Source organism: Erithacus rubecula, assembly GCF_903797595.1.
Source record: "Erithacus rubecula genome assembly, chromosome: 4".
NCBI lineage: Eukaryota > Metazoa > Chordata > Aves > Passeriformes > Muscicapidae > Erithacus > Erithacus rubecula.
In genome coordinates, this window is record NC_136686.1 from 20,434,411 (window position 1) to 20,460,875 (window position 26,465).

The 26,465-nt window shown below is 36.5% G+C and overlaps 1 protein-coding gene across 4 annotated transcripts in view; it reads right to left on the reverse strand.

Moving 5' to 3' along the window:
* Nucleotides 1–417: 417 nt before the first annotated feature.
* The window catches only part of NAP1L1 (nucleosome assembly protein 1 like 1), a 29,494-nt gene continuing 3,446 nt past the window's right edge, over nucleotides 418–26,465 (reverse strand). For 2 of the 4 annotated variants that reach the window (XM_079304986.1, XM_079304989.1), the window contains 14 exons: nucleotides 15,137–15,171; nucleotides 14,404–14,492; nucleotides 13,203–13,305; nucleotides 12,031–12,172; nucleotides 11,476–11,556; nucleotides 11,096–11,224; nucleotides 10,523–10,594; nucleotides 9,769–9,908; nucleotides 7,933–8,078; nucleotides 7,828–7,847; nucleotides 6,554–6,676; nucleotides 5,438–5,470; nucleotides 4,947–4,997; nucleotides 418–3,249 (listed from right to left, as the gene is read on the reverse strand). In XM_079304986.1, the coding sequence (XP_079161112.1) occupies nucleotides 3,214–3,249; nucleotides 4,947–4,997; nucleotides 5,438–5,470; nucleotides 6,554–6,676; nucleotides 7,828–7,847; nucleotides 7,933–8,078; nucleotides 9,769–9,908; nucleotides 10,523–10,594; nucleotides 11,096–11,224; nucleotides 11,476–11,556; nucleotides 12,031–12,172; nucleotides 13,203–13,305; nucleotides 14,404–14,492; nucleotides 15,137–15,171 (1,200 nt within the window). In that variant the 3' untranslated portion in view covers nucleotides 418–3,213. The remainder of the gene's footprint in view (nucleotides 3,250–4,946; nucleotides 4,998–5,437; nucleotides 5,471–6,553; nucleotides 6,677–7,827; nucleotides 7,848–7,932; nucleotides 8,079–9,768; nucleotides 9,909–10,522; nucleotides 10,595–11,095; nucleotides 11,225–11,475; nucleotides 11,557–12,030; nucleotides 12,173–13,202; nucleotides 13,306–14,403; nucleotides 14,493–15,136; nucleotides 15,172–26,465) is intronic. The other 2 variants (XM_079304987.1, XM_079304988.1) reach the window with 2 other exon arrangements.

The following is a 26,465-nucleotide window of genomic DNA, read 5'->3' on the forward strand; positions in this document are numbered from 1 at the left end:
ATCAAATAGGCAAACTCTTCAGTGTTAATCTAATCTTGATTGCTAAAAGCAATTATGAAAGAATTGCAAAGAAGTCTCCCTCTGCATCAAGCATAAGTAAGCCCCAAACACCCTTCCCTGTCATCCAAAGTCTCACTTTATTCTCCTCTTTCCTCAGAAACCTCTTACTTTTCCCCCCAAAATAATTCTCCCTTCAATACAGCAAACAAAACTGGACAGAAGACACCATTTACACAGATGTTAAATTTTGGTGCATTTCTGCAACTGCTGCCAAAGACAGCACTTTCTGTTTCAGTGACACATTTTCCAGCCTGAACCTGTTAACAAGGTTAAGTTACCCTATTCAAATACAAAATGAGGAGATTCTCCATAGCTGGTATAAATGAAAAGTGAAAAGAATGAGTCACAACACTCCAATCAATCTTGAAAGTTTAATGTTCCTGCTACATACTGCCTTTCAGAACTGCTAAACAAGAGTGTCATTGATAACAAAACTACAGTAAGCACCAGAACAGTTTTAATTTAACCAATGCCATAAGAAATGGCACCTCATTTATATTCTTCTTCTTTTTGCTGCAGTCTGGAGAGCACAAGAACTGCTGATTTAGAACTAGCATGTCAATCCGGAGAGAAGCTTACCAAAGTCTGTCAATAGCATATATTCATGACCCTGGATCTTGCAGGCTGCAGGTACACTTTTGATATCTAACAAATCCACTTTTCAAATATTGTATCCCATTTTATGTTATAAAGTATTAAATGAGAAAGTAATCAAAGAGCAACAAATTTATTAAATCGTGAGTTTTGAAACTTACAGTTTTGAACAGTTCCTTTTCTTTTTAAAATACAACTACCAGATGCTGTTAGCAAAAATGGGCTAGATCTAAGTAAGGACTTCAGAGACTTCCCATATTCAGAAGTATGAACCCCAAAGCCCCATCTTCATTACTTCTCAAGTTCAGAACATACCATCACAGTTTGGTCTCTACATGCCCTCAAGTTTAAACTTTACTCTGGGAGATGCTTAGAGAAGAGACCATGTGAAACTCAAACACTTGGCAGGGTCAGTGCCTCATAGGATAAACATACCACAAAAACACAACCATATCTACTTCAACATATAGCTATTCAGAGTGGTTGTTCACCTTTTATAACTGCTTTTTCTATGCTATGATCTGTGTTACCTAAAAACCACCCAAGATCACAGCTTCAGTACATACAGCTATACGTAACAGCTACAGATAACAAGCTCCTTCTCCCAAATCCATACTGCTATAGATAAAAAGCTCCTTCTCCCAAATCCACAGATACAGGAGAGGAGACGATGAATTCTCAAAAAGATTCTCAAGAAGTAAGCAGTGTGTTATTTAAACCTTCAAGGAGTTAAAAAGAAAAATCAGTAACAAAACTACAACAGTTTAGTCAGAGGACACTAGACCCACATCTTCTTGAGGGGGGCTGAGGATTTAGAAGGGCACTTGGGATAAGTTTCAATCTGTATTACTTACCCTCCAGGCAAGAGACATGCTACAGAAACTCTTCCACCAGCCCTATCCTCATGTGGTCGTTGCCTCCTGCTTACCCTGCACTTTTCAAACCTTTATGGCTAAATGTGTAAGTGGCACAAAAAAAAAATGCAGCTACTGCAGAAATAGATCCATGGCTAGCTGGACATTTCTTTCCAACACTACAAGGACCCTTCCATACCTGAAAAAGCTATCTACTTGCTTAGAAGATCAGAACTTACACAGCTGTGTGAAGGACAAGACACAGAGTACAGTAGCATGCTACTGACTGGCAAAACTCAGAATACATCAGTTCATAGCCTCTTTCAGCTCAGTATGTTTAAATCCACATCTCATCAAGCACTCCCACTGCTAAGCTAGAGGCAAGGTCAGAACAAGACAAGAACGATCTTCTGGCCCACGTGGTTCAAATGACAAAAATATCCAATATGGACAAAGTATGAACCAGAATGTGCAAACACAAGCATGGTGAACAGAACATTAGGTGAAGAAAGCAGAATTTCTTTGGGTTTGTTTCCTCGTAGATGCTTTATACAGTGAGGACAAATGAGAACACAGCCATGTGTTTCCAGCACTCTCTTTGGCTGCAGGGCATGTTTTATTCAGGACCACCTAACTCTGCCTACACAGGCTGAAAATCCAAGGCACTTTGCTCCAGATTTCATACTAATAGGCAAATGCCTTAGAGTCAGGCACAGCAATACCGAAGTCCTTTATCAGATCTAGCCCCATTTCTAAGAACTTGTCTTCTCTAAAATGGCAGTGTGGACCAATCACTGAAACACTGAGCTCAGATTCACAAGTATCACACTGCAAATACAAAGTATGGATCAAACTTTCCAAACTATTGTGTTTGTTTTTCAAATGCTATATAATTTACTTTTCAGTAATTATCAGCTTTTATGTCTAGTAAAACATGAACTGCAGCATGTAAGATATGCATTACCAGTTTACACATGCAGATACACAAGTAATAAAACAAGACTAGCTTCTTAAAATACTAGGTTTTATTCACACCCCTGCGGTAAACAATAACCTTAATAATGATGACTAGGTTTCTTTTGTAGATCACTATGTCACATAAAATACAAAACATAAAATAGCATAAACAAGCTGACAGTTATGAATGCTTAATGTGGTCTCGTTGGGAAATTAAACAAGTTATACTAGTCTTCTCAAGTAGTCAAATTTAAAATGCATCATCATCTTCTAGTTAGTACAAGTCACTGCCATTTCTATAACAAAGTAATGAAGGCACAGCTAGTGCAAGCAGACTTAAACCCGTTCAGACTACTGGGCTGAAAAAATACTTTGGTTGGTTCTTCAGGAGAGAGTTTTCTCTAAACAAATATTGGTCTCAGTTAACAGTTCTGATCATCTTCACAGCTGCAGTCTAATAGCTACATGACAAAGACTTCACAAGAACCAAACTATGTAGCAATGAATTAACATTCATGCTTTAGGGCATTTACTGCATTCTACATATTGGCAGAAAATTATACTGTTAAAATGCTAGGTAGATTGAACCTACATTTTAAACTGGTTCTTAAGTGTTCAATTTCTTTTTTTTTTTAACAAATTGGTTACTTAATTCTACCAAGATACAAAACATAAGGCTGTAAGTAACTAATAGTTGTGTTTAGGCTATTACAGTGCAGGTAATCCTCAAGGCCACAGACACACTGCTTCACTGCTGCTTGCATTCTGCTGGGTTTTGATCCTTCTGTTGAGAAAAAAGGAAATACCATTTTACAGAAATCAGTATTTTAAAAGAACTATCAGTACTGCTAAGCATGCTTTCTCAAGCTGCAATATTCAAGCTCTTTTATCTTTTCCCTTGCACTTACTGTTCAGCATTAGCAACACTATCATCTTTGGATGCAGCAATATCCACACTGCATTTATTCTGGCTTTATTAGCACATCAGGATACAATCCAAAACAAAAACCTGTTCAGAACTAAGTGTGGTGGAAAAAGGAGAAGAGAGATGTACAGTAACAAACAACCCAGCTCAGAAGAAGCATGCAGGCCCTCTTCATAGCTTGAGACAAAAGAAATTTCCTATGGGCAGTAACAAGAGCATGGCCTTATGCCAAAAGACACTGTAGAACAATGCAATGAAATGCAAAATCACAGTTCCTAATGCTCTGGAAGTGTATTTTGCAATAAATAAATTGTTAAAAAATTCTGACATGGAAAATGTATTCTGTTCTTGAAACAGAGAACCTGTAATATGCCACAGTAATATGGGAATTCAAGAAAGTTTTTGGGTGGGCAGAGTTCAGTTGCAGGTTTTACTCCACTATCTTCCTTGGTCTGGACAGCTATTCCAGGACCACAGCACTTTAATAAATTCAGCTGGCTTACAGCCTGAGATCAGCTTGCAACACTGTAAGTATCACTACTATCTCTGGCTCTTGAGCAGCTCTCTGAAACTCAACACAGTCTTGCCCTTTCTCAGTTCTGAGAAAATCAGGCTGGAATGGTGGAAATAAGTTCAACTTGCAGCTGTTTCATTTGGATTCCAAAACTTTCTTGACTAGGAAGCAATTTGAATACACTATGGCAGATCAAACATCACCAAGACAGCTGTACATTTTGATTAAAAGTTTGCATCCTGCCTTTCTATGTACAATACTAAGATTATGTAATTTTCTCAACAGTACTTTGATAGTAGCTCAAACTGTTCCTATTGAAAAGCATTCATTTGAAATGACAAGCCCTTTGAACAGCAGGCATTTTGGAGCACTCCATAGACTTCATGACTGCATCTTTCACATCAGATGCTTTCAGGTGGCCTGATGAACATTTCCCTCAGCTATTAGAAAGCTATGAATTGAGTGGCTCACAATCTTTTTATCCAGCCTGATTAGTGATTTTCCCTTCCCTTGGAATAAGAAAGCTAACAGTTGCTCTTGGCTGTTCACATTTTAGGACTTGGCTGTAGATGTATTCCTGAACCTTGACTTCTGCTGCCTCAAACAATGAAAGACTTGCAATTTACCTAACGTGAAAGAGCCTATTTTGTATTCTGCTGGGAAAACCTGTGCCAGAGCCGGCTTGCAGCAAGTTCCCAAAAACTGAAGCTGGATGACACAGTTCTCTCCATGTCCTTATAACCATTTGCAATTTTCATTATTAGGCAGCAACTTCGAGCAAGACAAGTTTGCAGAAAACCAAGCTTGACTAACCTCAGCACTCAAAGCCAGAAGTTACTTTTACAAAATGACTCCTGGAGAAAGAACTTTGTAAAAAAATCTGTCAATTTTAGTCTGTCAGAATTAGGCCCAAAAAACAAAGCATGCTCACCCAAAGCGATTATTGGTTTAATACTTATACTAAAATCACAATTCAACATACATTAAATTTTAAATGTTTGTATGCATACACAAACTTTAAACATTCATTTTAATTCCTTACTTTTGGGTCATAATCAGGATCATTTTCTTCATCTGCTTCTTCTTCTCCCTCCTGAAAGAAAACACTTAATATTTCTCTAGCTTATCCACATTCAGCTTCCTGAGCCGTTTTCACGAAAATTAAGATTGAATTGTACTCAAAAACACATTAATTACCACTTTGTGTTAGACATATTGTATTAGTTTATCCTCCATAAAGCATATCTTTTGACATCAGTGGCACCTTAATTTTTAAGATACCACAAGGGTTGTCTTAGCTTGGTTTGTTGGGTTGTTTTTTTTTTTGTTGTTGTCTTGCTGGTTGTTTACTTTGGAGTTTTTTGGGTTTTTTTACTTATTCATCTGAGATCCACAAAACAATATGTTCCATCTTATTTCAGAAGTAATTCTTAAACTTAATGTCCAGAGCACTCAAAAACTAAAGAAACTCTTATTCCAGATACCAAACTACAACAGGGAAACTATTTAAATCAAGGGTATCTGTCATCTTACCTCATCATCTGCCTCTTCACCTTCTTCATCATACTAGAAGAGAAAATAAATAGTTTTGATAGCATCATAAATACATCCACTTATAGCTCAAGTAGATGTCAGAGATCACTCAGTATTGTGATCTTAAGAGAATCACAGGATAATTTGGGTTGGAAGGGACCTTGAGGTTCATCTAGTTCCAACCACCCTGCCATGGGCAGGAAAACCTTCCACTAGACCAGGCTGCTCAGAGTCACATCCAATCCTCTCCATCCATCCTGGCCTTGAACATCTGCAAGGATGGGACATCCAGTTTTTCTGGGCAACCTGTTCCAGTGTCTCACAACCCTCACAGTAAAGAATTTCTTCCTAACATCTAATCTAAAGATAGTCTCTTCATTTGAACCCAGAAGCTCCTGTGTCTGCCAGATTTAAAAATTTAAAAATACTTTTTTAAAAGTATTTTTTAAAAGCATTCGCATGAGCAGTGCTCAACCTTCCCTGGTGAGCTCTGGCAGGGCAGACATTCCCCCAATCCATGCAGCCTGGGAGGAGCTGATTACATTGTGGTACCACTTGGGGACAGCAGGGTACAGTGAAGCCCAAGGCAACCCATTCTGGCAGTACCCACCTCCTCCACAGCCCCAGCCAAGCCTTTGCAACAATGGCCAACAGTTTAGATTCCAAAAATTATTTTAAGACAGGACGTATCTAAGCCACCCTAACAGTCAGACTGTCCTTGCTTGAGCAGAGGCAGTGACATAAAAATGTTTTACACCTGTATAATGTTCTGAGAATTTGTGGTTTGCCAACTTCAAGCTTAGCTCTTTTTTAAGAGAGCACTTACAACACTTAAAGCTTTTGCAGAACTTGCTTTGAATATTTTGGCATGCATTGAATGTGCTTAAAAACACATTCTATGAGATCCTTTAGATGACCAACTTCCACACTGCTTTTGCCACAAAACTCTGAAGTCACTGCTTCAAAGATTATTTTTATGCTGCTTATTCTTGAACAATCTAGGAAGCTCTGCTGCAATCAACATTGGTAGATCCCATTCTAAAGACATGAATGTAAGAAATTACCCAAGGTCTTTAAAGAGCATTATTTCAAGTTTTCTAGTGTTATTATACTTACATCATCATCGTCATCTTCAATAGCTTCTCCAGTGAAGTACAGCACTGACCGAGGGACTATACGTTCACGCAAGAAATGGCCTATTTCAAAGTCTGCAGCAAGGATTGCCTCAGAATCATCATCCTGCATGAAACAATATTATTTCCTAAACTATAAGATGGTAACTACTTTTGACACATAAACACAAGTTCAATGGATTTTGATATGGCCAGATTTACACAAATGCCATAACTGATTTTTTTGTTCCAGAAGCTATTTTACAGAACAGAAACTAAGGGGCCAAGTATGACACTTTCAACAGCCCACCTACATTATACAGTGAGGAGCTGCTGCTTCAGTAAGCCTAGTTAGATACAATTCTGGATTTTCTTTTGTCCAAGTATAAAGATTATTTAATAACTCGTAATGACTTTCAGTTTATATTCACAATATTCTTAAAGAACTGAACAACAGCCAGGTGAGCATATCACATTAAAGATTTTACAAGCTACTTCTGATTCCTATAGTGCATCTCCTTGATTCCCATTAGACAAAGCCACTACTGAAGCACCTGAACACCTAAAAACACTCTCTGATCCAATACTAGACTTTCAGTCCTCTTGTTTTCATATCATCATATGTTCTGCTGTATCACATCTGAGCAATTATTTTCAATTCAGAAGATTTAGTTTTGGGTTTTGTTTTTCTAAATATTAAGATCATACATCTTTTGGGCCAACTGGAGTTCTAACAGCATGCTTCTGGAAGCTTTAATTTTGTATTTCTCACTCAAACGGCAAAATATATTCTCCAGTGCTAAGTATTTATGGTAGTTTTTCTCCTTACAAAAACATGGCTTATTGCCATAGTGAGCACAAAGAAAAGCAGGCTCTTGCAGTTTTCTGTTCTTATTACTTTCTTCAAGAGTTAACAGCTTGAGAAATTTTTAACAGAATAAAACACAAACTGGATACATTCAGCCACTGGATAAAATCGTCCAAAGAACACCTGAAGGTAGAGACTTACACCACCCATTAAACTGAAGACTAATAATGTAGATCACTACATTTCTACCACTGTTAACAATTCCCAACACAGCTTTCAGGAAGCATAAACTGTTAAAGTTGACTAAACTAAATTCTACCATTGAACTCAAACATTCCTCCTAAAAAAGAAAACTCCAATTCATACTAGTTTTCTCAGTTAAAGACAGAAGCAGTTAAAGCTGAGGCTGTTTAACAAATTCTAAAATTCCATAAACACTTCATCATCATTTTTTAAATAAGCCAACTTACCAGTTCTCCACTTTCAGGAACTGTAGAAAAAAGAACAGAAGGAACAAGTGAGTGAGATGCATTCCAAATTTGAAGTTAATACACATAAACTAGTGTTCAGCTTACCTTCAGGAGGACTAAAGAAGTTGAAGAACGAGTCATTGGAAACAGTTTTTGTCACTGTCCTGACTGTTCCACGGCCCTTATGTTTTTGCTTCTTCTTAATGGTTTTCAAAGTAACATTCTTTCCTTTTTTCCAGTCTATTTGGCAACTAAAGAGTAAATAAAAAACAAATGACACTAAAAAACCCACAACCACCTGCAGCTTAATAACCATTCCCCTGGTTACAAGTATCTGAGACTACCACACTTGTAAGAGAAAACACTATGGTAGTATTTATACAGTGCTATCATTTCATTAGTTTATTGGTTGAGAACAAGAGTAACAGGTTCATTTTAGGATTATTTCTATCCAGAAGTTTTTCCTTCTCCATTCTCTCTCTGAAATACTAACTTTCATTAGCTAACAATTACTGCCTAGTTTTGCATAATTTTTAAAGGCACCTATCCATCATAAAATACCATCGATTTGGGCATGTTCGTAATAAGGTCACCACATCTGTCACTATACCCAGTAAATCCTTAAAACAATGCATCAAGTAGGCATGTAGTTTTTGGCTGATTTTGAGTTGTTTGTGAGGGTCTTGTCTTCTTGTATTGTATTAGTTTATTTGCATTTTGTTGTTTTGGGGTTAACTCTATCCTGCTTACAGAGCAACATCATGCCTACATGTTTCTCTAACAGTCAAAGTGTTCTGTTGACACATAAATGAAAGTTACACCAGTGAAACTAACTGCATTTGCAGAAGTTTCTGATGAGATTCTTTTACAATCTCAAAGAAATTGAGTGAGTTTCTTTGGGACAAGAAGGGGCTCTCTTAGCTAAAAGAGAAAACAAGGACTAGGAGTTAATAATTTTACAGAAGCAGACGCATCTCACACCAAACTCCACCAAGATTCATGATTTTCAAATCAGTCCAAACTGACTGAGGGAGACAAAACACTTTAATCACAGCTACCAAAGCACTTAAAACTAAATCTTACAGAACTTGGCAAAATATGTTAACTGACTGGGAAATTAAGAGATAAATAAGTCAGTATGAACAACTGGAGATTAATTTAAGAGTAAAGCCAACATTGACTATGCAGTGATAGGCTGTAACTTAGTTGTTATCACTCAGAAAAGCAGTCAGAACATTGAAGACTTTAACACAAAAACTACTGAACGAGCCCAAGTGTACTCATACAGATTATTACCTACAACATAGTTTTCTCTCATCCCTCTGTTCACAAATAAAGGGACACGTAGAAAAAAAAATTACTTAACTAATTTAAAACAGAAGATTTCACTGAAAAAGGAGTGTGACAGGTTTTTTTTTAATGAGTAACCTGGAACTATGATGACTAGTCTCCATTTCTCAAATAGACATTCAAAGGCAATCATTAATCACTTATAAAACAAAATGGACAACTGTAATATAAGAAGTAAATCTGGAATAAACTCCCCAAAGTGTTGCATGTCAGAAATAAAAAAAGATTAAAAGAAGCAGTACAACAAACTCTAGCAAATGCTATCCAGGTCTACTAAAAGATACCACCATCCAACTTTGAATTCACCTTTAGTGATTGAAGAACAGTATTTCTAAATAAATGCCGACTACATTTTTAAATTATATGCCTATATAATATATAGACACTTATAAATAATGCAATACAAATCATGTGTTTTTTGTATTGAAGTTATTGATAACTAAAAAACTCATGTCAAACCTAGTTGTTCACAAGTTCACAAGGGGAAGTAACTTTTCCAGTACCTCCCCAAGGTGCTGTAAAATTCAACAGTTGGGTAATGCTAAGGAAAAGAACTGCTTTATTGCCTTAAAGCTACCTATTAGCACTTACCCTGTACAACCCATGATTTCTGGTCCATCGAAGGAAAAGGGATCAGAATCATCTGGCTCTGACCTCATTCTATACGTCTTTGTCAACACTTCATTTGTGAAGTAGTCATTTGGTTCAAAATGAAATTCTAACGTAAAACTCTTAAAAAGAATTGCAGAACAGTAACTTTAGTTATTTACAAACACTTTTAATTTCTTAATGCCTAAATTCAAACAATACACACGCAACAGAATGCACTCCTCTCCAATACATCAAAAACTTCATCTAGAATTTGCTACCCAAGTTGTACAGTAAATCTTCAACTCTTTTCATTTACTTGATCTTGCACTTCCTAGTTATTATACTGCTTGCAGTAATGACAGATCTCCCAGCACACAGCTTTCCTGCTGTTAATGTACAGGGAGAATTTAAAAATACTAGAACTTAGAAAACTTTCTGATTTCTGCCAGGGAACTATATGAAATTAGAGCAGTTAGACAAAAATTGCCCAAAGCTATCAAAGTGCAATGGTGAAATTTAAGTTATCAGATATTAAGGCCAATCTCATCAGAAGTTGAAGGTTAAATTTAGTATATATCCATTCATAGAGTGTTGCAAGAATAGCACTAGTCCTTGTACTGCTTTCCCCGAAGCAGCAGCTGTGTATTTTCTCATGATTTCCACAAGACAATTGGCTATCACAGACCATGTTGCTAAAATACAAATAATTCTTAAGATAACACAAAAGTAATCTTGTTTAATAAGTCAAACTAACCATAGGCTGTCCAGCTTCTGAAAATTTCACTTTTATATCTTTTAAGTATTTCAGGATAGGTTCATCATGTTCCTGTAGAGAAAACACAGTGTATTTAATTTTCATAACATTCAATTATACACAGATTTAAGGTCTTGCAGAGATAAAAAGCTGTGCTTAGAACAAGTTTTCCTTAGCAAAAAAAACCTTGTTACAACACTGAAATGCTTCCATGAACATGACCAGCAGATGGCAACAATGGCTGTGTACAGAGTCCCCCCCAACAGTAGACAACCAAAACCCAGGCAAACACCATGTACAGTTTTTAGTAATGTCTAATACACTTTTCACACACACTTCTTTAAGTATGGAAAGTTTATTAGTATTGCAGAATAGGTTAAAAAAAACCACAGCAGGCAGGTATTTCAGTGCTCTGTACTCCCACTTGAAAAGTTACCAGAGATGATATCCAAGTAACAGTTCTATTATTGCTCTCCAATAGACATATCAAGCATCATAGTGTTTCCACTGTTTCTTAAAGACACTTGAATTAATTACCAATGGAACTTTAAACAAAGCTAGACCACCACCTACCTGAACCAAATCACTGAGCAAGTCCACATTCTTGAATACTGTCAGCCAAAACTCAGGGATTCCTTTAGGGTCTTCTTTTTCTTCATCTTTTTTTTCTTCTTCAAGCTTAGCTTTCTCTTTCATTTCCTCCTTGAGAAAATAAAAATAGTGGGTTTCCTTAAATTTAAGAGAGCTCATAAGGTTCATCAGTTCTTTGTTGATACCAGTACAATTAAGATGCAATCTTAATCATGTGGATGCTTTAAAGAACCATTAAATATTAGCATCATTATTAACATCAAATAATCATTACAAACCTGGTTTTTAAAAAATTTCAGCTTATTGAATCTTGTTTCATGCTAAAGTTTGAGATATTGACAAGAACCAATTAAGATACTCACTGAAATTTCTTCATCAGCATCTGCTTTCCATTCACATTCTTCTTCTGTAGGTTCATAAATGGCATTGATGATTTCACTTCGCTGGAAGATTAAACGAAGAATATTTTCAAATTTCCTTGTCACTTCAATCAGCAATGCCCTAACCAATAAGTTCCTAATCCTAAATTACACAATTAGTAATACATTAACTACTTATCAAAACTTTTTCTTCTGGCTCTAGAAGATAGATCCAGCATTTAGAAAATTTTCAACACACTAAAATAAACACTAAAGTCCCAGAAAAGTTACGGTATCATCTGACATTTGCTCAATTAAAATGAGTAAATGAGCAAATGAGCAAAATGACTGAAGTCGTTTTGGCAAGTATGGAACAGACTTAACTTTTTGCTCTCTTATTCTTAGTTGATAATTCACTTGGCCAAATTGTATCAACTGAATTGAAGGGGCACATATGAGACCAAAGCAATTTGGAACATGAGTAGGTTTTCTGGTTTTAATATTCCCTTGTAATTTAGATGAAGCATTAAAATACAAATCAGAGTGGCATTAAAATACCTTGTCAAATAAGGGCTGATAGAGAGCAGCATACTTTCTTTCCAGCTCATGAACTTCCTCATAGAACTTTGCTTCTATCTGTGCACACTGAACTTGAAGGTTCTTGAGAGCATTCACACGTCTCTTAACAACTTTAGGCAAGCTGAAAAATTCAGTGACAGAATTGTTAGTAACACTGCATTTTTAAGAACATATTGATCTCTCCTTAACCAGACCCCTTGCAAATCAACCAACTTGTACCATAACACATTTTACACTCTATTTTAAGCTTTAGAAAGTTGAAATCAAAGCTGCAACCAGTTTCACCAAAGAGACTGAAATCCTTAGCACAACCTCTTAAACTGAGGCTTAAGCACAGTTAGAACCAGAGTATTCCAAACACCTGGGTATATTATGAGAGGAAATTTGTGCAACAAATCTTCATTCTAAAAACAAGTTCTACATCATCAATGACTAACAAAGTAAAATCATAGTATTGAGTACAACTAAGAAAGGTCTCACCATTAATTTGTTTGGTTTTATGAAGAAGTTCAGGACAGTTTAGTTATTCTTTGTCAAGAAATTTATTCTTCAAAATTTGCTGCTTTGTTTCACTGAGCACAGCAGCTGGTAGCACTGTCTTCAAACACACTGTCTGACCCAAAGTGACCCAGAACTGTTTGCTAAATGAGCCACTGTATTACAAAAGTGTACAAGGAATGCAATTACTGCATGCCTCATAAATGCAGATCAACTACGGAAAAATTGGGCAAGAATTTATAGCAAGTTTTGATACATGAGAAAACCACATGAAGTACTGCTAATAACATTCCTGTATCAGCTAATAGTTACAGTCTAAGCATAAAATTAGAGATACCACTATAGTTTAAATAACAGATGTTTCATGACCACGGCAAAGCTATAAAGAGATTCCAAGAGCAGGAAAGTTTCCTAATAAGTGTGCCATACTGTAAGTACAGAGAAAAACATTAGCCACTGTAGATATTAGCATTCTTTTCTTCATCAAACCTCAAAAACTCTTCAATTCTGAGATGCACAACAGACAGAATATATTAGGGTTTTTTGCTATCTGAGCAGCACAGTGGTTTATGACAACTAATGTCATAGACAACACGGTTCAGAAAACAAAATAACCATTTTAACACTCTGCTCATACTAAACAAATGCCATACCTTTCTACATATCCTGCAGATGATCCTACCAGACCATCAAGTCTTTCCTGAAGGGCTGCAAGAATCTGAGGATTTTGCATCATCTGCACAGTCAACTGCCGAGCTAAATTAAAAAAGAAAATTATGTAAGCACAAAGAGCATCTTTTAGACCAATCTTGAAAGAGAGAATTGTGCATTAAAAAAACATTAGACAAGAATTACAGATGCAGAAGAGCCATTTAAAAGTGTGGTAAGTTCCCCTATTACCAAAACACATTTATGATTTATAAAATCCAATTTCCCTCCAGGATTCCTAGAGTAGAATTTCCCCTCTGTTTCTCACCTATAATAGCTGGGAAATCACTGAAAATAGACATCATTAATCTCTAGCTTCCTGTGGGACACCTGAGTACTTACCATTTAATTACTGTATGCCATTTAATTACTTCAGCTAGTCAAAGTGTTCCCCTAAATTCTGCCATTCCTTTTTGCAAACGCTTTTTAATAGACTAGCAAAAGCATAACATCTTGAGCAAAATATTCTACTTTGCTGTTATTATTCTGTTCAAGCAAGCATGTAACATGGCACTATTATTAGCAGTCCAAGTAATTTTATTGCAGAGATTATTAGTTATTTCTTTTTTGGCTAATTGCTCTTTAGATTCCATCTGTGTCCCCACACTTTAAGTACAAAGCATGAGTAAGACTGTCCAGCACTGACAAAATGGAAGTATTTTGATAAGTGCTTACGTTTCTTTTTGAGAGGGGGGAAAAAAAGGATTTATTAATTTCAAGAGTGGTAACACTAAGCATGATTTGTTCTGTTCACTGTCAACTCAGCAGCAAATTATTAGCAACTAATCAAAAAAAAGAGACACACGCACATATATATATGCACATTAATTTTTTATACCCAGAACTTCACATGTGTGGAGTTTCAAAATGTTTTCAGTTTTGAAATAATTTAGTCACATATCCACAATAATCCTTTCTTTTCCTATTATACAGGTGGCCAGCACTGCCTGAACCATGACTAAAATCAGTAATTGCAGACAAATAAAAATCAGACAATTTGAAAAAATACTCCTCGCTTCAGAATTTAAATACAATTTTACATCTGAAATTGTTTTACCACTTTCTATTTTTTTGCAGTAAAAGCCTTTTAACACACTAACTAGAAAGCACATATGCTTAGAGCTTTAGAAACAGCTTCAACATTACCTTTGCTGTTGGCATCTTCACCAGTTTCTTCTTCTTCTACTTCTTCAACATCTTCCATATCCTGCTGATCAAGTTCAGACTGTTCTTTGCTTTTAGAAATATTCAATAACAGCATCAAGAAGTTAATTTTATAATATACTATAATGATATTAAAGATCTAAAACCACAGATTGTGTGGGTAGAAACAAACTGTTGCATTTTTTGATCTATGACAAACAAGTCTTAATAGACAAACAAAGCCAAATTTGTTTCCCTTTTGACAATCCCAGAACAGTTTAAAGAATCAGTAACTTTCCAGAATTACAAAGTTTCCTTTTGTAAAGAAACCCTTCCATCTCCTGTTCTTATCAACCAGCCGAAGCCTCCTTCTGCTCCACATATCTTCCTTAAGATGAGCAGGCCTTGACAACTGCAGGTAGGATCCCCTGAACTATACTTCAAATGCCACAAAATACAAGCACTATAGAAAAATCCCTGCATGGACTGAAATAACAGGAATGGGCAATACTATGTTTTTCCCCTCCAGAATTCCAACTAATACAGGAAGATGACTCATGTCTTCTTCCACTTTTATATTTACTTAAAATTACAAACCCAGTTATGATAAGCAAAATAAGCATTTCTCCCACATGCAATAAACCTCAGGTTGACTATCCAGTATCTGGAACTCCAACTACATAAAGTACAGCACAGAACACACTCAGAGCCTCAGTAGCCCACAAATTTTACTTACTTGTCTATGTCTGCCATTCTGCAAGATTTCAAACACTAGGGAAAAAAAAAAACAAAACAAACATATAAGAACTGCAGCACAAGATTCCAGTTTAAACTCTACAGTCATGTTCCTACATAATACTAAAAGAAACACAAATTATGTCAGCTTTATGAAACATGAAAAATACATATTACAGTCTAAGAGTGGCACATCTCCCTTGCACATCTTGAGCTCTCAGTCTAAAACATACAGAAACATTGAAAAACTTTGTTCTGGTTTGGAACCTATAGATCTACTCACATAAGTACCGAGTACCAGCAAAATGCCATGTTGAGTTTTGGGTCTTAGGACTGTACTAGTATGAAAATTAGTCCTAAATATAAAACTGGAATATAATCTTAGAAAAACTGAAGCAAAAAGGGTGCTGTTAACAGTTTGCTCATTTCCAGCATGTGACTGCAGACAGAGCATACTTACAGCTAAAGCAGTTTAAAAATGAAGATGCCTTTTTGTGGCTTTACTTTTAATCCCAACTTTACAAAACCAATGCAAGCAGTTCCTCAAAACAGCCACAATATTGCAACATTTTACCAAAAAAAAGTGATGCCAGGTGCTAGGCATGACTAATTCCCATGTTCAAAATTTTCTTACATATATCATCATAAACCTATTGTATATACAGTAACTAGAAACATTTAATATTAAGAGTATTGCAAATCTTACATATCATGAAAAACCTATGTTCTCAAATATATTATACAACGAGCAACATTTTCTACCAGCAAAACACTACACTACCTTGAGAGCCTAGTCTCCAAAGAGATGTTTTAGGTATCTTGAAGTCTAATACAATACCATGCACAAGAAAACACTGTCCTGTTACTACCATCCTCCAGTAATTCAGGAGGCTCCAACTATCAGGAATAATTCACTGGCCCTAAAAGCCAGGAAACTAATGCTTCAGAGTCTCCTGCTGTCCTGTAAGCAAAACACATTCAAGTTTCCTTCAGGAATTTCAATTCCTTACAATGCATTCAAACAGGAATTTAATTAAAGTGTTGGATGGATGTGTTCCAGAAAAAAGTGAAAACTGCATTTGATCTGTCCAAAGTGTAACACAAAAACACAATCCCAATAAGATCAGGACATTAACAGTCAATATGGAGAAACATTTTAGAATCTAAACACCTACATTTTATCTAAATACAATCTATTTTTTTTTTCTGATGTCATAACTATTTCCCAACAATTACACGGAAAGAAAGTATCTGATGTCCTCATTTAGGGCCACAATTTCATAGTGTCAAATAAAGATCTAGAATGTAATCAAAAAGACTGCATTCTCTAATATGCAAAAAAACCTAGAGAACTGAGTACTTGTCCATCTATTTCAGAAAAACACAGTATTTGCTAATAAATAGAATGGCAGCACTGCCATAAACTGAAGAACATCTAACAATTCAGTAAAAGGAATTATAGCAATATTTTTGACTCATTTTATTCAGATCACATTTGCTTGTCTTGTGATTTCAGTTTTAGACATGTAAAAATTCCCTGCAACAATTCCAGACTCTCCCTTGAACAGCATTCTCAAAGATAGCATGGACTGAAGACCTACAGAAACTGAAAGCATACTACAATTACAGCTCTCACACAGGGGTCTCTGTTTCACTTGAGCAGTGTAACAATTAGCATTATTTGTGATATACACAAAATTGTATCCATAAAAAACATACAACTTTTTCCTTACACACTTCCTCTTAAACTTTTTTTTAATGCAGGATCATTTCAAGGAGACTGAGAGTATTGCTGTGCAAAAGAACACAAGATGCACAGCTCACCAGCCTTTCATACATATTTTGCAAATGTGACAGTGGTGCTCCTTGCAGTGACCAACATTTCCTTTCTCTGTTCTTCATGTCCAAAAACCCTTAAATTTCCATAAAACAAAAGGTACTTCTTTCAACAAAGGTATGACCAGTGGCAGCACAAACCCTGTGGTCTCTCCACATCAGTGGGCCAGATGAAACAGCAGCTAAAACACCTTGGAGGTTTTCTGAGAGATCAACTTCCACAGTTCATTTAAACATTCTTTCCTAAACAAAGACAAGATTGGCTATGAACAAATGATGCCTAAATCTTTAAGAAGCATGGGATAGATATCCTATCTCCAACAAGGGCCATTAGCCAATACCTTGGAAAAAAGCAATGACATTATAAGAATTCCCCCAGAAAAGACTTCTAGCTTTCAATTACATTCAGAAAAAACACACTGGATCAGAAGTGCAGCTATTTGACATGTCATAACACATTTTTATTTCTGAAGCTAGTCCTCATTTTCTCCAAAACTATGCAGGTAAACTGATAATATAATTTAAGTTTTTGAGTTGCAATATTCAGCCCAGAGACCAGTTTTGGTATTTTTCTACACTATGCAATTGTGTAGCAGAGGAAGTTTCACCAGCAGTCTCATGTTACTGAATTCCTCACTGGGCCCTTGTTTTCCCCTCCAAACAACTCATCATCACAAACTTTCATCCATCCTTTCAGGGTTCATCCTCTTTCCAAGACCACTTCTGACCATACTAAAGGCATTCATCTCACTACAGCGCCCTGTGGGACTCCAGCACCCGCCTCTCTCTGGTCATTGCAATAGGCAGTTATCACCCTCTGCTTTCTGGCTCTTAAACAATACATGCAAGCACTGTATGTTTTCAAATTATGGCCCAGTTTACTCAAAGACTTTGAATAATATTCTTCAAAGATTTTTTTAAAATTAAAATAGACTATCAAGCTGCTGTCAACTTCAGAGCCTCCCTCTAGTGTGCTTCACTCTCTCATCCAATTTTTCCTATTCTCCTTGCAGCAGTCTTTTTCATGTCCCATCCTTTAATCTTCCCTCCACTTTTTACACAACCCAGTATCAAAATGAACACAGTTGGAAGAGTTCTTCTGCAAACTGAGGAGATACTAGTGTCTGTCACGACAATTATCTGCCAGCTCTAGACAACTGTTCTTGAGTAAGGAGACTGCAAGGCACTGCCAAGAAAACTATGCTGGCAGACATTTAGGCTAATCTGTGCAACCCACTAGCATGGAAGAGATGTAGCTGCATCACGCTTTGTTTACTGTCATTTACTTAAACAGCCATAAGTTTCTCTGCAAACACAGTTCTAATGGCTAAAAAAAAAACCCAAACAGAAACAAAAACACTGCAGAAACACACTGAGAAAATGCAGTCTTTAAGAGCAAACAACCTCCACTATCTCTGCTCAATGCCCAGTTCAGTCGCCTGGTCTAGTCTTCAGAGTTTCAAATACACTATATACCACAATCACTAACATTAGAATAAATCACTGCAGTATTTACTTTGCAGTATCTACCCAACAGTAAATATTCAAATATAGAATTCTTATCACTCCACTTTCCATGAGACACAGCTCTCATTCCCAGTTCGTTCACAGGTGCATTTAGGTTCATAAACAGCAGCTGCATCCTGGAATGTGAGCAACAAAACCACTAGCATCACTGCCTGAAGTAATGCCAGGGAGATATCAGTCCATCAGTTGTCAGTGAAGGATTATAGCAAACCTGGATACACCTGGTGTATTGCTTCCAGCCTCAGTGCCTAGGTGATTACTTTGGAGTAAGATACTGCTTGGAATATAGGCCTCCTGTCTGTATGAAGAGGCTTATGAGCACAAATCAAGAGTAGTCTACACCCCTGCATAAAGCCAGATGCAAAAAACCTTACTAGTAAAATATCTTATTTCCCTGTTAGTCGAACAACTACAGCCACTAACTGTTTTAATGCAGTAGACTATATAATGATCAAATAGAGAGGTGCCCACAGGCTTCATTTATAATGCTTTGTTGCTCATTGTAAAAATTTGCAGAAGAAAAGCAACAGTTATCTTTCCAGGGCTTGAAAGAGAAAGTGTAGGAAGTTCATGCTACAAAAAGAAAGCAAAAGTACATAAAAGCAAGCTATAGTGCAAGTGTCCTAAAGTTCAAATTCAAAACCTCTTTCATAGAGGTACCTTAAGCCTGCCATCACAGGCAAGCATGCTCTTTATTAAAATGGGAAGGTTAGAAGACTTAATCCAGCACTACTTTACCCACAGTTGTAAAGTGCATCCTGCAAAAATATTAAAAATCAGCAAAATCCCCACTAAAAATTCTAACTTATCAAAACTGTGTGATAATTTGCTAAGTGATTTTGCATAAGCAAAGATAGAAATATAAACTCTTAAGTGTTCAGCAGTTCCTAATCTTTCCTTTTTCCACACAGGAACTAACCTGAATTTGCAGAGACACCAGCCACATTGCAGCTAGGACACAGCTTTGGTGAGAAGCCTTTTTTCAGATCAGCTTTCCATGTCCCAAGTAAGCACACCACTATTAGATTACCCGGACATCCGTGCCCTCAGGAAGACAGGTCACAGCGAGGTGAACTGCCAGTCAGCTGAGGCAGCAAGACATTCCTGAGACACAGCTCCTCCAGCAAAAAAAAAATGGCATTTTTGCACAAGCCCCAAGGCTGGCAGGGTGACAACACATGCTCAGCTGAGCATGCCACACCACAAATAGCAGCCATACCCTCCCTTTCAGGAAACCCCTCTTCCCCTTCTCTAGACAAATTATTTACACATTTACTTTGGAATAGCAATTGAAAGAAATTTTTTCAAGTTGTTCAAGAGTCACAAATAGGTTTTTTAAAAGAAATTATCTTTTTGTCCAAACTGATTGCCTCAAAAGTCAGTAATTAAGAACACTATAAGTCAACTGGTCCACAGAACAGCATATCAGCCTCTTCCTGTCCCTGGCAAGCCTTGGCCAACTGGAAGCAATACATTAACAGAAAACATTAGAACAAATGAGCCCTATGTGGGATTCAGAATCTGCAACACAAGGTAACAAACTAAGTGGTGGACTGAGATGTCAGTGAAGAAAACAGAGATCCAGCTAGAGAACAGCTAGCTGTATTTAAAAAAAATCATCAGGATTAAGTCTGGTAAATTATTTGCAATGTGTGCAGAAACCAAAGGTGCCAGACAAATTACATCATACCAGCCAAGTTCAACTCTCACTAAAGACTGGGAAACTCAAGAGCAATACATTCACTATAAGTTATTGTTAACTGATGTTCTTGCCTAGAATTCCAGGACAACTTGCAAGATTCCTCCTTACATCATCATTGAATACAGAAAACAAAAATTAGAATAGAGTAGAGATGCATTAGAAAACACTCTTTTTGACTGCAGATGTTCAAAATAATTGTTTGGGGCAATTTGCTCAAAACCTCTAATAGAGGTTTATAACTTTAAAGGAGTTCAGATGCCCTGCAGAGTGGTCTTAAAGGTCCTTTCCAACCTAAACAATTCTGTGAGAACTGAATGACCTGTTTCAAAAGTGCACAGTACATGTTTCACACTTCAAATGGCTTGGTACTACAACCAAAAAATGCATCACTCATTCTGAAACTGTTAGTAGAAGCTATGGTAGCAATCAGTGTATTTGATCTCACAGGTATAAAGGAAACACTATCTTCTACTTTATTTCCTTTTAAATTAACATTTTTAACCAAATACATTATTCTATTGCTTCTTTTTGAAGAAGAGCTAAATGTTCTCCTAGTTACTACTGAACTGTATGATCTTTTCTCTCATAACAGTTTTGGAAATTACTTATGTATGAATGTTTATGCTGTTTCTTGTGCATGCAAGGTGGCTGTATCAGAAACACACTTGCTATGTTTGAACTGGTGAGATCTTCATGATGCAGCCTCTTGATTCTTCTACCACCATCTTCAGTGTTTTGGAGGTATCACATATTTCTATATTAGTGCCAAAGGCAAGACTGAGTGAAATTCACAAGAGAGGATTGCTGAAGATAACTTTGTAAACAGTGCTCAAGTTCCATGGTTCAAGTTCTCTATAGCCCTAACATGTTTGCAATTGCTTTTTAAACTGCACCTGCATTTATTTGAAAGTGACAGGATGAAACCTTAACCATAGGCATCATTCTTCTCTTGTGTCTTTACTGCCAGTTGTAACACCTCATCCCAACAGCCTCCAAAATGTGTTAAAGCTGTGGTTGTGTTCGTTTTTTAAGTGCACACTAACTTGTTAGTTGAAAACTGGATAAATATGGCAGTTTAGCAGTAGCCTAGCTCCCATGGAAAAAAATACTGGATGGAAGCTAACAAAGAAGTTGCTAAATACCTGTCAGGAATTTCAATGGATTCTTGGTTAGTGAATGAATTTAAATTAATTAAATTCATTCATCAGATGTTCTAGCAAAAAGTGAACTTCTGAAACCTGTAAATATTTTTCAATATTTTTAAACTTTCTTTTCACATAACAATGCTCAGATGTTTTTGAAATCAAATTGGATAAAAACTTGAATGCTGCAGCATGTGGGTTTTGCAAATAGCAATGTAAATGCCAATAAGGTTGTTTGATTATGTGGTGATCTAGGCAGCCAATTAATGCTCTCTTTCCCATTGTTTGATGCTGTAGCATGCACAAGTTGTTTATTTTCTTAAGCTGTTAAGAGCACAACCTGCCACCAGAAGAACTCTGAAAAGACAATTTTTTTTATTATTTTGCCACTTCTTAATTAACTGAATACCTGTACCAACTTGAGCTATATTGAGAAATACTCTCTTAGGAAATTTAAAATATTTCTTTATGCATGAAGATTTTGATTTCAACCCTCTAGGATGGCTGTTGTTCATCCCATTATCCATGATGGGAAGTAAAACTGTAAAAAAAGCTATAGTGAGTAGTTTGTTTTACAAAGAAACAAAGATCCTTGTTATTTTTTTCCTGGTTTGGGTTTGAACTTGTTACTTTTGTAATAATGAAATACTGTTCTAAACAGAAATTGTTAGGTTTTCTGCTACAAAATCTTGGCATTCGGAACAAAAGCAACATTGTGTGCTAATTACCCTATTTTTAGAACATGATCAGGAAGCTCAGGTCAGCTGCATAGACAAACATGCAGATATAAGTTAGTCCTGGTTTCAATTTGTAATTTTGTAGTCCATTTCCTTTACAGTATGGAGGTTCTCTTCTGCTGAAAGAGTTGACAGGCACTATCTAAAATGTACTAAAAATACTACAAAGAGAGGAGTTCAGTATTTGTTGATCAAATCCTCAGTTCTGGATTGAAAAATTAGTTCAAGGGAAAGCTTAGAATGAGTTTCCACCCGAATGAAAACAAATCCTGCAGTTACCAATAGCTGAGTAATAATATTACTTATATATATATACACCATTCCTCTGTTTTGTTTTGCAAAATTTGACTTTTCCCCCTCAACTGGAACTTCCATACAAGTGTAGGGCACTTTAAAGTTGAAATGAGGAAAATACATTTTCGTGCTGTAACATATTAGTGAAATAGTTGCATTGGCAAATGGCTGAAGTTGATGCCTTTACCTCAGGAGTTATTAGGGAGTGCAAAAAAAATACCACTTGAAGGGGAGAGAACAGTTTTCAATTGTGTTGCATTACTTGGTTCAGCATCATCACGTTTTAGTGTTTTCTTTTTCTCTGAATTTTGCCACATCCCTAAGTGAGATGTAGCAGTAGTTTCACAGTAACTTCAAACTTGCCTAACCCTTTATGTGACTTGTTAGAAAAGGTACTTGCCTGTGACAGACTGTCTCTTGACCCTGCTTTTTACTCATGTAACTGAAGGTCTCAACACTGTACAAAGAAATGCTCTGAAAATTTTTTTACCTTACTGTCATTCAGACATTGATGAAAAGAAGGGGGTATGGGGTTATGCATAGCTAAGGAAGAACTACAATAAGCTTTTCCAGGGCTTACTTTCACTGACTTGAAGATCATTCAGAAGAGAAACTGGGTGTTCTGTTTATGAAAGGAATGTATCTCTCACATGGTGATATGAGTGCTTCCCATCTCAGATATTTTGGCTCACATGCTTAGCTAAAAGTTCAGAGTGTGTTTTGTGAAACAGCACTTGTCCACATTTCTTGACCTTTTCTGCTTTGTCAAGACACTCCATCTTCTGGTAAAGATTCCCATATACTGCCATGCCAGTTAGCATTTCTGCCATTAACACTGCATGTGTTTTTCACATAGTGGATGAGCTGGTGGTAGCACAGGAAGCTGTGTCAAAATGAAGGGATTTGAGTTACTGCAAGGGTCCAGTGTCACCTTCTTGTTACTGTATTGAGGCACCTGGATTCCTTGCTTCCACTGACCATTAGCTCCTCAGTCTCTTCATGTAGAACTCAATAGCTTTTATATTAGTATTGTGTTCTTTATTATATCATACTCCTGTTTTCTATGCTTGTATTTGGGCAGACAGTTTTAATTATGTATTCTAAATTAAAAAATTTAAATTAATTTTGTCAATTTTTGCTCCTACATTAACAGTTAGAAATCTTTTGTTAACAGGATAACTTTGAGGCACTAACAAAAGAATTGGCTCTGGAGAGTTCAGTGGCTGATAATGTCTTTCATCACAGAGATGTACCTTGATGTTCTAGTGCTGAACTACTCTGCTCATTTGATTGAGATAGATTTTTTTTGGACCTTCCACTTTCCTAAGAAGGCAATTTTTTTCCCCCTAAGATAAATGATATAATCTTTAATAACGTTTAACATGTTTATCTGCCATGTTCATCGTAGAAACATAGAATTGTTTAGGTTGAAAAGGCCTCTCCTCTAAGACTTAGTCTAACTGTTAACCCAGTACTGCTGTGCTGCTTAACAGCTGGACTCATTGCTGAACCCTGTTTGAATGCTTCCAGGGATAATGACTGCAGCACTTCCCTAGGCTAGCTTGCCTGACAACCGTTTCAGTGAAGAAAGTTTTCCTAATATCCAATTTAAACATGCCCTGGCATAACTTGAGCCTATTTCTTCTCATCCTGTTGCTTGTTAACCTGGGAGGGGAGACCACTCCCCATCTGGCTACAGCCTCCTTTTGGGTTGTAGTAGGGAGCGATGAGATCTCCCCCCAGGATAATAATAGATAAAATATCCCCTTGTTTCATGACCACTTTTCATGCTAGTGGTAATGGATGCATGAATTTGATCTCTAAAGTATAAAGGAAACGCTCAGTCTTCTATTTTATACCCTTCTAAAATTCAAGAAGTGAAAACCTGCTATGTAAAGACATATATAATGGCATGCAGCCCACTGAAAACTTCTACTCAACTTGCAGAAGTGGGCAATACCTGAAATGAACGCAGTGACTAAAACACACTAAAAAACACAATCATGGTGCACTTCAGTAATCCATTCTTAATGAAATACTGTATCCACAGCTCAACACTGAAGAGAGGAACTAGCTCAGTTAAGGGCCTAGCAACATGAATATACCTGAGCAACAGAAGCAGCTCATATTTTATATTAATAGTATCTGAGAGGAGAGCAACAAGAAAATACACAAAAATATGTACATTAACAAGAAGTTCAAAAAGAACTGACTCAACCTTGGTTTCAATATGAACAATTCTGTACCCTCCCTGCATTCCTCAACTTAACTTTTCAATGCCTGCCAGGTTTTTAACTGGGGTGTGAACTATACCAAAACTTTCCCTCATGGACAAGTCACTCCATAAGAAATCTGAAAGAACTGCTTCTCCTTCCTTTGAAACACTGCATTTTCAAACAATACATAAAGTAGTGGATTGAACCAATCACAGTGCAGATGGTCAGAAAAGATAACAAGCTTTTATGTTTCTAACCTGGGTCCTAGAAGTCTAGGGGCTTGTCCACTCCAGATTACAGGCACCTACTTGGTCAAATCTCTTAAGAATCTCCAAAACTTGGCTAATTCTAGTATCTCACACGTTTTAGGTAAAGGTTTCTTCATTATTTGTTTGTTAATTGGGAGGTAGTAGTGATAATCTAAATGCAAAATCTTCAGTTGAATGCTTCAAAGCTACAGGTACAGCCAGAACCCACCATTTTTGTACCTAAAATTTGCTTTCACCTTTTGAATATAAAAATCTACCAAGGAGAAACTGGTAGTACTTTGTTCTATAGCCCTCAATGATCAGGTGAAACAGCTGATGTGCAAACTGGCTATTCATTATGGCAAATTAAGACTTAAACTAAGACATCACCATTGCATTGTCTGTGCAGATACACATGTAAACACACAGCCCCCAAAAACATCTGTGTTTTCCAGAATTAAAATCTAAACAGCTTTCCATCTGGAAAAGACCTGCAGTTTAACCTTTGACAAGTAGTTAAGATGCAGATAATGTCTTCCTTTAAGCAGATGATGCAAATTAATTTAAAAGATTAATCTTTTGGGAAAATACAAATCACTTCATAATTTAAATTATTTATATTTTAAAGTAATTCCAGAGTACCAAAGATATATAGAAAAATATTTTTTTTTTTTTAATTTTTAATGCAACTGAAGCTTTAATCTACAATATGTGAAGTCTTCCTGAAAGCTTAAGGTCAAAAGTTATGACTAAATACAAAAGGCCACATCAGGAATCAGAATTTTTCCTTCTGCATCAACTTTGCCAATTCAGAAAATAATAAAATCATTTAGTATAGGAAGCCCTCAAAGCCCTCATACATTGCTTTTAAAAGGCTTAATTTTTCAGAAGGTCATCAGATGAATCCCCAAGCAACTTCTGTGATGCCTTCCAGGCATGTCTGGTTTTCTAGACAAATACATTATGACACCAGACCTCCACACACTCTCCAGATTAACAATGTTGGGTGATGAGGAAATGCACTAACCTCTGAGCTGAGTGAGAATCAGCTAGATTGAATTAGCTTTAATTATAATCACTTTTGAACACTAAGTAATTTACAAATGAAAACTGACCTATAAGCATTAAACCCATTATCACAACCCTTCCTCAGATTAAACATGTATTATGAAGTTCCACTCTATTATTTACCAGCCACTTCCCTAAGGAGAAGCTCCATGGAATGCAGTTGCCCTGACCAGTTGAGAAGACTCCTCAGCTGTACTAAAATAAAACCAGCATTAAATAATCTCATTTCTGCCTGCAAAGTTCTGTCTTCTGTGTAAATGGCTATTAATACCTCACAAATACCAAAGCACTCCCAGCTCATGGAAAATCAGAGTTGAAGTTACACTGAATGTATATACGGATGCAGAGAAACAAACAGGCATTGAAAGAACACCTGCATTTCCATTTTCTGTAACCTGTCCAATTCCTGCAGTTTCCTTTAGAATCAGATCCTTAGTTAGAGATATATCATGTTTGCAGCTGTTTCACCAGAACCTGAAGATGAACTGCATTATAATTACATTAGCAAAAACGTGAAAATGCCAGAGACAAGTCCATTATACCTGTTGTTTTACTGGAAT